This window comes from Vombatus ursinus, unplaced genomic scaffold (assembly GCF_900497805.2).
Source record: "Vombatus ursinus unplaced genomic scaffold, bare-nosed wombat genome assembly UNPS02014786.1, whole genome shotgun sequence".
Classification (NCBI taxonomy): domain Eukaryota; kingdom Metazoa; phylum Chordata; class Mammalia; order Diprotodontia; family Vombatidae; genus Vombatus; species Vombatus ursinus.
The window spans coordinates 21,478,018-21,491,052 of NW_020954564.1; the positions used below are offsets into that span (position 1 = coordinate 21,478,018).

At 38.1% G+C, this 13,035-nt stretch overlaps 1 protein-coding gene across 1 annotated transcript in view; it reads right to left on the reverse strand.

Annotated features, from left to right (window-relative positions):
• The window catches only part of LOC114047402 (WD repeat-containing protein 88-like), a 57,132-nt gene that overhangs the window by 36,788 nt on the left and 7,309 nt on the right, over positions 1–13,035 (reverse strand). Inside the window, exon 3 of the mRNA XM_027868230.1 lies at positions 1,845–1,933. Within this exon, the coding sequence (XP_027724031.1) occupies positions 1,845–1,933 (89 nt within the window). The remainder of the gene's footprint in view (positions 1–1,844; positions 1,934–13,035) is intronic.

The following is a 13,035-nucleotide window of genomic DNA, read 5'->3' on the forward strand; positions in this document are numbered from 1 at the left end:
AGAAAGAAAGAAAGAAAGAAAGAAAGAAAGAAAGAAAGAAAGAAAGAAAGAAAGAAAGAAAGAAAGAAAGAAAGAAAACAGAGAGGAAAGGAGGGAGGAAGGAAGGAAGGATTATGAGTCTTTTGATACAACTTAGAGAAGAGGAGAGCTATATAGGGAAACCCAATTAGGCAATGAGTCAGTAGGGTGAGCAGTAGGGTGAAGGAGGCACAAATAGGAATGGTTAAACAGCTCTGCTTGCTATACCACCCTACCACTGTGACCTATATATTCTGTATATACTCATATGTACATGTTGTCTCCTTTGTTTGAGTATAAGCTCCTTGGGGTAGCTAGGTGGCACAGTGGTTAGAGTGCTAGCCCTAGAGTCTGGAGGACCTGAGTTCAAATGTTGCCTCAGACACATAATACTCAATAGCTGTGTGACTCTGGGCAAGTCATTTAACCCCAATTGTCTCATATAAAAAAAAGTGTGTGTGTGTGTATATATAAGCTCCTCAAGGGAAAAGACTTTTTTTGTATTCCTAGTACCAGACACATAGTAGGTGCTTAATAAATATTTGTTGATGGATTATACACTTAAGAAAAAAACAAGAACACATTTCCTATGATGCATATTTCCTATTTCTTCTTGGAAAAAAAAAGAATTACATAATATTTTCTTAGGACTGTCATTTTTAGCTATTATTCCATATGAAACATTTGTTTCCTTTTATACCAATAAGCTAACTCTCCAGTTGTTGGGTTCTATTTTTGAAGATTCACCTCAGCATAAGTGGTTACAAATGTTAGATAAGTCACAGAATTTGTTAAATCTCCTACTTTTAAAAATAATTCTTAGGAGACTGAGTTCTAGTCCTAGCTCTGTCATTAACTAGCTATATGATACTCCCCTACTTAATAAACTCCAATGGCTCCCTATCACCTCTAAGATCAAACACAAGGTTCCCTGGTGGAAGTTAATGCTCTTCATAATTGGGCTTCTTGTTACTTTCTGGTCTTCTTACACTCTACTCCATACACTCCACAATTCAGCTGTGCTGCCCTGTTACTCTTTGCATGTTCCACGTCCTTCTCTGTGCCTTCAGTCTGTCTCCCATGCCCAGAATGTTCTCCCTCCTCAACTCCATCTCTTAGATCCCTTGACTTCCTTCAAGACTCTCTCAAATCCCACTCTTTGTAGGATGTCTTGCCCAATTCCCTCTACTACTAGTATCTTACCTCTGAGATTACTTCCCACCTATTCTGCAAATATCTTGCATGTATCTAGTTATGTACATATTGCCTCCCTCATTAGGATTCGAGTCCCTCAATGGCAAGAGCTGTTTTTACCTTTGTCTTTGTATCCCCAGCATTTAGTACAGCCCCAGCATATGGTAAGTGCTTGATAAATGCTTTTTGATTGATTGACCCTGGGCAAGTCTCTTTTCCCCTCTGGGCCTCAGTTTCCATCTCTAGAAAATGAGGTAATTAGATTAAATGGTCACTAAGGCCTCTTCCAACTCTAATCTTTATATGTGATCAAATAGAAAATAATATTCAAAAGATAGTTTAGAATGGTCATTTGTTTATAATCATAAACAATAACATTCCCTCAAACACTGATAGAGTATCAACTTTTCAAAGTATCTTTACAGCTATCTCCTTTGATCGTCATAAGAATAACAATAGCACACAGGGAAATAACAGTAAAAGGGAAATATCAGTAAAAGTCCAGCAAAAGGGAGTCAAATCATCCTTTTTCTTCCCATTTGCAGAAAAATTTCAGTGACATTAATGTGCCATAAGCAGCATCATTTTCTTTGTTGTATTTTACTGACCCATAAAATACAAGTAAAAGTCACCTCTTGCTATCCGCTGTCAGACTGCATTCTGAAATAGGAGCTGTATGACTGTTTTCAAAATCATGAATATTAACTCCTGTGGCAGCATCCTCAAATAAATGAAAGGAAGTATCATTAGGAAGTGTTTTAATGAAGCTGTTAAAAAGAAAATGCTGCATACATTAAACATCTGAACTTTGGTTATTTAAATTAGATTAGTACTAGAATTGGACTGTGGAGATTCACTTAACCCTTAGAGGTGAAACAATTTTTCAAGGTTCTACTGAGAGTAAGAAGAAAAGAAAAAAGAGAGTAAGGAAAATGAAAACAATTAGCACTGTGCACATAAAACACTTCTACAATTATGTAACAGGGGGCAGTTAGGTGGTGCAGTAGATACAGCTCCAGCCTTGGAGTCAGGAGGACCTGAGTTCAAATCTGGCCTCAGACACTTGAAACTTACTAGCTGTGTGATCTTGGGCAAGTCATTTAACCCCGATTGCCTCACCCCTCCCCCCCAAAAAGGGCAGAAATACAATTATGTAATAAATAAGAAACTATGATAAGATATGACTTGAGATCTTTCTGGGCTTTCTGAAAGTTATATAGAAAAGAGATTACATCTGTAATTGTACCTTCTGTTTCAATCATTTAAAAAGGTATTTTGGTGCCCAAATAATATTTCTTATATATAGAAGTTCCACCTTAGAGTCTGATACTTTCTCCAGCTAGCCAAGAGTCATCAGTCCTAACTAAACTTATGTGTGATAAGAGGGTAAGGGGCAGGGAGGAGTGTGAACTGAGGCATGATAGTTAGTCCTTTTCTCTCTCTATGATCTTTCCACTCCCTTTCTCTGAGTGCTGATGCACAACCCTGTCCACTCTCCCAGAAACAGCCTCAAAGTTTGTATGAATCCATCAGATCATGTGGGCTACCCATTTCTGAAATTTGCAGAAGTAAATAGACTCAGAATCACTCTACATGGCCTACTTAAGGGCAGAGTTTCTACCTCATAAACCTAGCCTAGACTGATCTCTAGGAAAAAATACTGATACTCTCCACTCTGCACTGAGAAAGCACATTCTCTACCTCTCAGGAAAGAATTGAGCTCAGTTATTTGGCTACAAGATGATGAATAAGGAAAGCAGTTATTATTTAGTAACGAGAAGAGTTATTGTTCCAATATGAAGAATGAGGTCAAAAGTTGGTATACAATACAGTATAGATGAAATAGTACAGTGAAAATACCATTTCTTCTAAATAAATTTGTTTTGGCAATATCTGCCAAAATATATCTGCAGGAAGAAATGTGACCATATCTGGTCAAAATAACAAACTACAAGGGGCAGCTAGGTGGTGCAATGGATAGAGCTCCAGCCTTGGAATCAGGAGGACCTGAGTTCAAATCTGGCCTCAGACACTTGACACTTACTAGTTGTGTGATCCTGGGCAAGTAACCCTGATTGCCCCACCAATAATAATAATAATAATAACAAACCACATGATGATGATGGCACTCTACATTTCCACAGAACTTTTAACTTTTTAAAATTAACTTTTCCAATAACTACATGAGGAATGCAGGGCAGGCTTTATGATCTCCATTTTAATTAAATTCAACAAACATTTAGTAAGTGCTTACTATGTACAAGGTACCATGCTGGGCACTGGGGACACAAAGACAAAAACAAAAACAGCCCCTGCCCTCAAGTAGCTTGCATTCTTCTGGAGGATCCAACATGTGCACAAATGAGTAAATGCAATGGGGGTAGGATTTTAATATACCCTGTTGATTAATGAGCCTATGCCCTGTGGCTACACTCTAGTGCAGGCCCTCATGCCTGCCTCAAGTCTCTCCCCACTCCAATCCATTCTCCATTCAGCCAGTAAAGTGATTTTCCTAAAACACATGTCTGATCATATCATTCTCCTACTCAACAAACTCCAGTAACTTCCTCTTGCCTGACTCCAGGAGCAAATACAAAATGCTCCAACATCTCAAAACCCTTTATAAGCTAGGCCCCCTCCTACCTTTCCAGTCTTCTTACATTTTACTCCTCATCACATACTCTTTGATCCAGTGGCATCAGCCTCATGGCTCCACAGCATGGTTCTACAGACAAGACATTCCATCTCTCCTCCATTCCTGGAATACTCTCCCTTCTCCACTCAGAATACTGACTTCCCTGACTTTCTTTAAGTCTCATTTAAAACCTCACCTTCTACAGGAAGCCTTCCATAACTCCTCTTAATTCTAGTGCTTTCCCTTACAGTTTGCTATCGTTTAGTCATTTTTCAGTCATGTTCTATTTTTTGTGATCCCAATTGGGATTTTCTTGGCAAAGATATGGCAGTGGTTTGCCTTGTCCTTCTAGAGCTCATTTTACAAATTCAAAATGGAGGCAAACAGGGTTAAGTGACTTGCACAGGATTGTAGAGCTAATAAGTGTCTGAGGCCAGATTTTTCCTGACTCGAAGCTTAGCACTTTATTCACTACATCACCTAGCTGCCCTTTCTTATACCTTGCTTTGTATATATTTGTTGTTTGCATATTGTCTTCCCCATTTGATTGTAAGCTCCTTAAGGGCACAGACTGTCTTTTGCCTCTTTTTGTATCCTCAGTGCTTAGCAGAGTACCTGGAACATAGTAGGTATTTAAGAAATATTTATTGATTGATCGATTTTTTTTAAAAAACCTGCTGACATGGGTATTGAATTGCTTTGCTGATTGTGTATATTAGTTTGTATGGATATGCGTGTATTGTTATGATAAGTGCATATAATATATCCTGCACATATTTTTAAACCTATAGTCATTAAAAAGCTATCCAGAATTGGGGGATATGGGTAAATATGTCCAAATGTGCTCCAGTTAATTTAAGGACAGTAAATGTTTAATTGAGGAAAGAATGTAAGGGAATTACTTTTAAAAGCCCAGGTTCTAATTATACAAAGGAATAAACAGAGAGGTGCTAAACTAACTGTAAAATTGTGGCCATACAAGGTGATCCCTTTACAAAGTATGAACGTCTATCTCTGATGGAATTCTAGGAAGCCAGGCCAAGAAGATGAGCAAAAACTTGGCCATGCCCCTGAGGTCCTTTAAAAGGCTGAACTGCTAGTACTACAGGAGTCCAAGCTGGGAGCCAGAAGTGAAAAAAGCCAGATCCTGACAAGACAATAAAACCTATGGAGCTGGAGGAGGGGAGGGCAAAAGAAGTCAGACAGAGCTGGGAGAGGAGAAGCACAAAGGAAGCTGTCACAAATAAAGGGGCCAGCACTATGAGAGTGAAGCATGGAGGAATGTCAGGACAGGATCTATGTTGCTTCAAAGTAATTTGAAGGACAAACCACTAACAACAAGGGGAGTTGTAGGGATGGATCAGCAAAGGCTTCCTAGAAAAGGCAGCATTTAAGCAGCATCCTAGAAGAAATCAGTGATTCTAAGAGGCAGAGATAAGGAAAACATGCATTCAAGGCTCAGGGATCAGCTTGGGCAAAGGCATGTTGAGTTCAAGTTCAGGGAATAGCTAATAATGCCAGTTTGGCTGAAATGTAGTGCTCATGAAGGTGAAATGTGAAATAGGGTTCAGAAGGTAAGTGGGAACCAAGATCTGGAGGGACTGCAATGACAGGAGAGTAAGTTTGGGTGTTACCCCAAGAGGTAATCAGGAACCCCTGAAAATTGTTCAGCAAGTAAGTGTCATGGTTATAGCTGTGCATTAGAAAAAAAAATATTTTGTGTGCAATGACTAACATTGATAGGATGCAAGGATCTAGGATATCTCCAGGGGCCTCACGATAGAAAATGCCATCCATATGCAAAGAAAGAATTACGGAGTTTGAATGCAGATTGAAGCATATTATTTGCTATTTTTTTCTGTTGTGTTTTGTTCCTCTTTCTGGTGGTTCTTCCTATTGGTTCTAATTCTTACTTACAACACGACTAAGGTGAAAATATGTTTAATACGAATGTATATGTATAGCATATATCAGACTGCACACCGTCTTGGGGAGGGAAGGAAAGGGAGGAGGAGAAAAATTTAAAACTCAAAAGCTTATGGAAGTTATTGTTGATAAATCAAAATAAATTAATAAAAAAAAATTTTAAATTATTTTGGCAACTGTGTAGGGAAGAGAGGAGAAATTGGAAAGAGGAATTAGGAGACTATTATAATAGTCTAAGCACAAGGAAACAAGGGCCTAAACTAAGAAGATGGCTATATGAAAGAGAAGGAAGCTGGGAAGGGATTGAGACATTTTGTGGAGGGAGAATCAACAAGACATAGTAACTGACTGAATGGGAGAAGGTAAAAGTCAAAAATGGCTTCAAGGTTGTGAATTTGATGATTAGAAGGAGATTGGAATAAGAGATAATGAGTTACTTGGACATGTTGAGTTTGAGATGGAAATGTCCAGCAGGCAACTGGAACCCAGGAGAGAGATATGGGCTGGATATACAGGTTTAGGAGTCCCCTTTACACACTTTGCTGTCTAATCAAACTGGCTTTCTCATTGTTCCTAACAAACAACACTATCTCCTATCTTCAAACTTCTTGCATTAAGACTCACTCAAACCTGGAATACATTGCCCCCTCACTACTATCATCTTTTCTGCATGAAGCCATTCCTCATCCCCCAGCTGTTAGGAGCTTCTCCCCCTTAAAATACCTTAAATTTATTTTGTGTATACTTATATGTGTAAATATTATATCCCTCAATAGATAGCTTTCTTGAGGACAGAGGTTGTTTCAATTTTTTGTCACTGAATCCCCATTGCTTACCACAGTGCTTGATACATAGTAGGCACTTAATAAATGCTTGCTGACTGATTAATCTACATGGTGATGATTATTGAACCAATGAGAATTTATGAAATCACTGAGAGAAGCACTCACTTGGTGCATTTGGGTGACAAACACACTGAGGGCAGAAATGGATAATCTTTCAAAGGACACTGATGCTCAGAGAGTGATATCATGGAAGCCAAGGAAAGAAAGATTATCCAAGAGGAGGGAATGGTCAACAGTGTCAAAAACTGTAAGTAGAATAAGGTCCGAAAGGCAATTGGATTTAGCAATAAAATACTACTGGCATCTTTGGACAAAATAGTTTTATTCCAGGTTTGGGTTTATAAACCAAATCGCCGAGAACTGAGAAGAGAAAATGGGGTGGGGACCTCAATACATTCAACTATGACTTTGTGTAGGAGTTTGACTGTGAGGTGATGGCAAGGTCAAGGGAAAGTTTGTCTTTTAAATGAGGGAGAGTTAATTGGAGGGGGAATCTTTGCATCAACTATTTTTGATCGGTTCACATATAAGCTATGTAGTGAATTAACACATGCTCATATAATCAAGAGCCATTCCCCTAAAAGGGTCAAAGTATATAAACTATTCCAAAAAAGAATTGCATACTATTGACAACCATATGAAAGAACATTCTAACTTATTAGTATTAAAAGAAATGCAAATTAAAACAATGCTGAGCTTTCCTGTCTGGGCATATTTAAAAAGATGACAAAAGAGAGAAATAGTTGATGTAAGCGAGGGTAGAGGAATACAAACACACTGGAGTGTGTCCAGCATTGCTGAAGCTTTGAATTGATCCAACTATTCTGGAAAGGAATTTGAAATTATGCTTTTAAAATGTGACTAAAATGTGCATGTGCTTTGACTCAGAGAGTTTATTGCTAGATATATAGCCCAAAGAAGTCAGAAAGACAGAAAGTTATACTCCAAAATAGCACTTTTTGTAGGAATAAAGAACTTTGAATACAGTAGGTGTCTATCTACTGAGGAATGGCTAAACAAATTTGGTATATAAATGTAACAGAATATTATTGTACCGCAAGAAATAATAAAATTAATTCAGAAAAACAGAAAGATATGTAAACTGATGCAGAATAAAGCAAGCAAAACCAGTAAAACAATATACACAAGGACCACAACAATGTAAACACAAACTACAATAAAATGAAACTGAACATTATATAATTAATATGATGTCATTGGCATAGCAAGCTCCTCAATGAGGAAATCTCTTCTGTCAATGGAAATCAGCCACAGATCTGCAACTTGCAGTCTTGGAACACTGAGAGTTTAAAGGATTTTTCCCTCTATCTACCATAGCAGGCTGCCTCTCTCTCCATTGTGTAACTATGACCAAGCCTAGAGATGAGAAAGTATACTGTCCTCCCTTCATTGGAGAGCTTGGGGACCATGATTGTGGAATGTTGCTTGTCCTGTCAGATGAGACTGATGTGTTAGGTTTTTTCTGAAATTTTCTTTTCTTTTTTAATTTTTATTACAAGAGAAAACTTTCTGGGTAGGGGAGAGGAGGAATAGGAACATATTTGGAAATTAATGTAATTATAAAAACAAGCCTTAAATTAAAAAAAAAAAGATGGGGATGTTTGTAGACAACAGGGGATAAAACAGTAGATAAAGATTGCTGATGAGGGGGTCAGGAAGAATATCAACAGTGCAGCCTCCCTAAAGAGTTATGGTAAAAGGCACAAGTAGAAGGGTTAGCTTTGTGGAGAAGAAAGCCATTTATTTCTCAAAGACTATAGAAATGGAGGAAAGAGAAATGATGAAGAGGGTTGTTGAGATGTGGCATAGGGGAAAAGAGGGAGCTTACAGAGGATGGCTGTAATCTTCTTCTTTCTTGCAAGGCAATAGGGATTAAGTGACTTGCTCAGGGTCACATAGCTAGTGTCAAGTGTCTGAGGCAGGATTTGAACTCAGGTCCTCCTGACTCCAATGCTCTATCTACTACACCACCTAGAGGCCCTCTTAAGTTTCTTAGTAAATTTGAAGGTGAGAACCTCTGCTAAAGACAGGGACAAGGGTGGCATAAGGGACTTCAGAATGAGAAGGCTTAGAATAACTTTTATAAAGAGTGTGAGAAAGAATCCGTCAGGGAAGGGAAAAAAATTTGCTATTCAGTAGGAAGGGCCCAAATGAGAATGGATAGTATAAATTTGTGGTAGACCTTGTCAGAATGGTTGGATTAATCTCTCCATCATTGTTCAGCAACATTTAAGTAAAAGTAATAATAAAGAGAAGACATCGGTCCTTTTTCTAGGAAGGCAAAAGATTTGGTCTGTGGGAGCTGATCAGGAGAATTGGAGCCATTAGGACAAATTAGGAGAGTGGCGTTAGACTGTATAAGCCTGGCACACCAATTTGGGATTCAGCCACTCCTAGAAAGAAATCACTAGCCAGTGAGAATAACAGGCTGCAATGGAGCTTTACATGGGTAAGGGTCTATTCATTTTCAAACCTATAGGCTGGCTGCCAGAGGCAGATGGGTGAAAGGAAGGCTGAAAGTCCCTGGCTGACCTGAGTACACTGGGAGTTTAGCCTGGCCTTTCTCACTACTACCACCACCTGCTGCCTAAAACAGGAATAAGCGATGCTAAGATCCAAAGTATGAGTGTAGTAAGAGCAGAGAGGAAGGTGGGTAGGTAATGGGAATAGCCCAAGGATAGAGATTGGCAAAGCATGAATGACAATAGGACAAAAGGAAAAACATTCAAGAATATAGGTCAGTATGAACCTGAAGGTTATTGAGATGGAGCAAAATAAAGGCCATGGGGATTGAAAAGGCTGATAAATTTGGAGGCCAGGTAATTCTAGGAATACTTATACTGAAATCCTGAAGTATAAAGGCAAGGGTTGGGGTACAGGAAATAGGTACTCAGGAGAGAAACTCATCTGGAGGCCAATTATAATAGCTTACATTACTGGTGTGGCCAAGTTCACATATCAAGCTGTAAAGACAGGATCAGAAGCCAGTTTTCCTGTCATTTTATGAATAAGGATTAGCAAACACCTAAAGGGTTGAGGTGGATGAGGCATGAGACATACTTGGTACGAAGTGAGAATCAAAAGGGAGTCACATTTAGGATTAGTTAGAGCTGCCTGAAAATGGAATAGGCTGCCTTGTGAGGTAGGAAGGGAACAATTCATCCCACCCTTGTGGGATGTGCTCATGCAGAAAATGGATTATAATTTCATGAGGATGTTGTTGAGGAAATTCATGCATCAACTCTAAAGTCCCCTTCCACCTCTAAGATTTTAAAATAAATGTAGGAGATGCCTGTGATTAAAAAAAAAAAAAGCTATCTAAGGCATTCCACTCCAACAACAGATGGTGTCCAATAGATAAATGCCAACTGTTGACAAATTTCTTCATAATATTGGCATTTGGTGACAAATGAAGCAATCTTTAGAAAAGAAGCTAGACTTCTTTTTAACATTTTAACGTTAATGGCATTTGTTGCTGCTACTGTTGTTGTTTTTCTTTTTTAAAGAAAATACACTGATGAGTCTGATCATTCTATTTCTGCCATTTTCCACCCCATCCTACAGACTGCTTCCTTAAGACAAAAAAAAAATTTAAGAAAACACATCTGATACAGTGAGCACATCTGACAACGTATGTTGCATTCTTCCCTAGTTGTCCCTCAACTTGGCCAGAGGAGGGAGAAGGCATGTTTCATAGTTGTTTTTATAGGACCTTAGCTGGTTTTTCAGTTTCTCAGAGAATGATATCCATTCAGGGATCTTTTTATTTATCCATTATGTATATTATTCTTCCAGTTTTTATTTGGTCTTGTAGCAGTTTACATAGATCTCCCCATATTTCTATGCATCCCTCATATTTGTAAGTTTCTTCAAGGGCCACGTCTAGTGGATAGAGCATCAGGCCTGGAGTCAGAACATGATGAATCTGAATCCAACCTTGGATACTTAGTAGCTGTGTGATTCTGGGCAAGTCACTTCACCGCCATTTGCCTCAGTTTCCTCATTTGTCAAATGGGTATCATAACAGCACCTTACCTCCAAGGGTTGTTGTAAGGATCAAATGAGATAATATTTGTAAAGCACTTATTAGCACAGTGCCTGGGAGATAGTAAGCACAATATGTTATTCATTTATCATAGTTTTTTCAACTATTCCTGAACTGATGAACATTCATTTAGTTTCCATTTCATCTGCTAATATAAAGAGTTGTAGCTATGAATATTTTGGTACATCCTAGATCTTTGTGTCTTTGAGGGCATGTGCAGTGGATCACTGGGTCAAAGGGTAGAGACAGCTCAGTTACTTTTCTTGCATAATTTCAAATCAAAATCAGAATGATCTAACCACTTTGTCACTCCACCAATACTGCATCAGTGTTCCTGTCTTCCCATACTCCCTCTAACACCGTTCAAATTTTAGTCATCTTTGCCAATTTGTCTGGTATGAGGTGATACCCTCAGGGCTGATTTAACTTGTATTTCTCTTCTAGTGATTTGGAGTATGTTTTCATGCAGTTATTTTAGTGTGCAATTCTCTTTTTGGAAAATGTTCATATTCTTCAACCACTTATCTATATGAGAAAGGCAGCTCTCTGTCTCAGATTTGTGCTATTTGCCTCTGCAGTTTAGCTTTCATTGGTAATATTTGATACAAATATTTTTCATACTCAATGTCTCTTCTAATTATCTTCATTGATTCTGTTGGTACGATAAGCTTTTAGAATTTTATGTTACTCTGAGAGGCAACTTGGTATAGCAGAAAGATTTTGGAGTCAGAGGACATATGGTGAAACCTCACCTCTTCTACAGTACTACCTCTGTGACTTTGGTTAAGTAAGTTATTTAACCTCTTTGAGTCTGTTTCCTAATCTGTAAAATGAGGACATTGGACTGGATGATCTCTAAGGTCTCTTGCAATTCTAAATTAATGGTCTCTCTATGTCATTTGGTAAAGAATTCCCTTCCTAAGTGTTTTGCATAACTGTACATGTATAACCTATATTGAATTGCTTGCCTTTTCAATGAGGGCGGGTGGGGAGGGAGGAAGGGAGAAAATTTGGAACCCAAAGCTTTAAAAACACATGTATTAAAAAAAATGTTTTCACATGCAACTGGGAAATAAGAAATACAGGAAATGGGGTACAGAAATCTATCCTGCCCTACAGGAAAATAGAAGGGGAAGGGGATAAGAGAAGGGGGAGAGATATAGAAGGGAAGGCAGATTAGGGGAAGGGGTATCCAGAATGCATGCCATCTTGGGGTGGGGGGAGGGGCAAGAGGGGATGAAAATTTTGGAACTCAAAATCTTGTGGAAGTAAATGTTGAAAACGAAAAATAAATAAATTTATTAATAAAAAAATTTAAGAAAAAAGAATTCCCTTCCTAGCCATAGTTGTGAAAGGTCCCTAATCAGATTCCCTTTTATTTTTTAGTTAAAGATGCAGCCTTTTATATTCAAATCACATATCCATTCTGAAGTTAATGTACTGTGGGAGGTAAGATACTGCTATAATTTCTGCCAAACTGTATCTGCTTTTCCCAACCACTCTTGTCAAAAACAAAGTCCTCCTTAGTAACTGCACTCGCCACACTTGCATACTTCATTTAAAGGAATCCTTGAACTGACAATGTCACCTGACAACTCATCTTGGCAGTAATCAGCCTCATAGCTAAGTGTCACAGTGATCTAGACACAGGTTTCTTTTGTGTTTTCCCTTGTTTTTCTGTTCAACTCAACTCAGTTGCATTCTTTAAATACTGTTATTATCTCCTATCAAATATTATGGTTTTGGAGAGAGAGAAAAAGGGAGTCCTCTCAATAACTTATATTCTTAGATTTATCAAACACTGGGCTACCATTTTCACTTACTTTCATTTATTGTTTATCTAGTCTACTCCATTGACCAGTTTTTCTGTTTGTTTAGTTTCTTTAACCAATGCCAAGGAGTTTTGAGGACTACCTCTTTATAATAGTTTTGAGTTCTGGTGCTGCTATAACCTTTCATTTGTACTTTTTCTCATTATCTCTTGGGATTCTAGACCTTTTTGTTCTTCCAAATTAATTGTTATTTTGCTAATTCTAAAAAGTATCCCCCTAGCAATGTGATTGAGAAACTGCTAAATTTGTAACCTAATTTAAGTAGCATTATCCTTTTTGTCTTTTGGATTCACCACACAAACTTGGAGTGGCTGATGTAACCTCAGATGCATGGATTTCAGGAAATTTTTAAAATACGGAAATTTTATCAAGTATTTACCAAGGCACTCTTTGGATTCATGAGTTATTACTAACTTGACTCACTTCTATGCACTTCATCATATTATTTGTATTACACTTAATTAAATACATAACACACACACACACACACACACACACACACACACACACACACACACA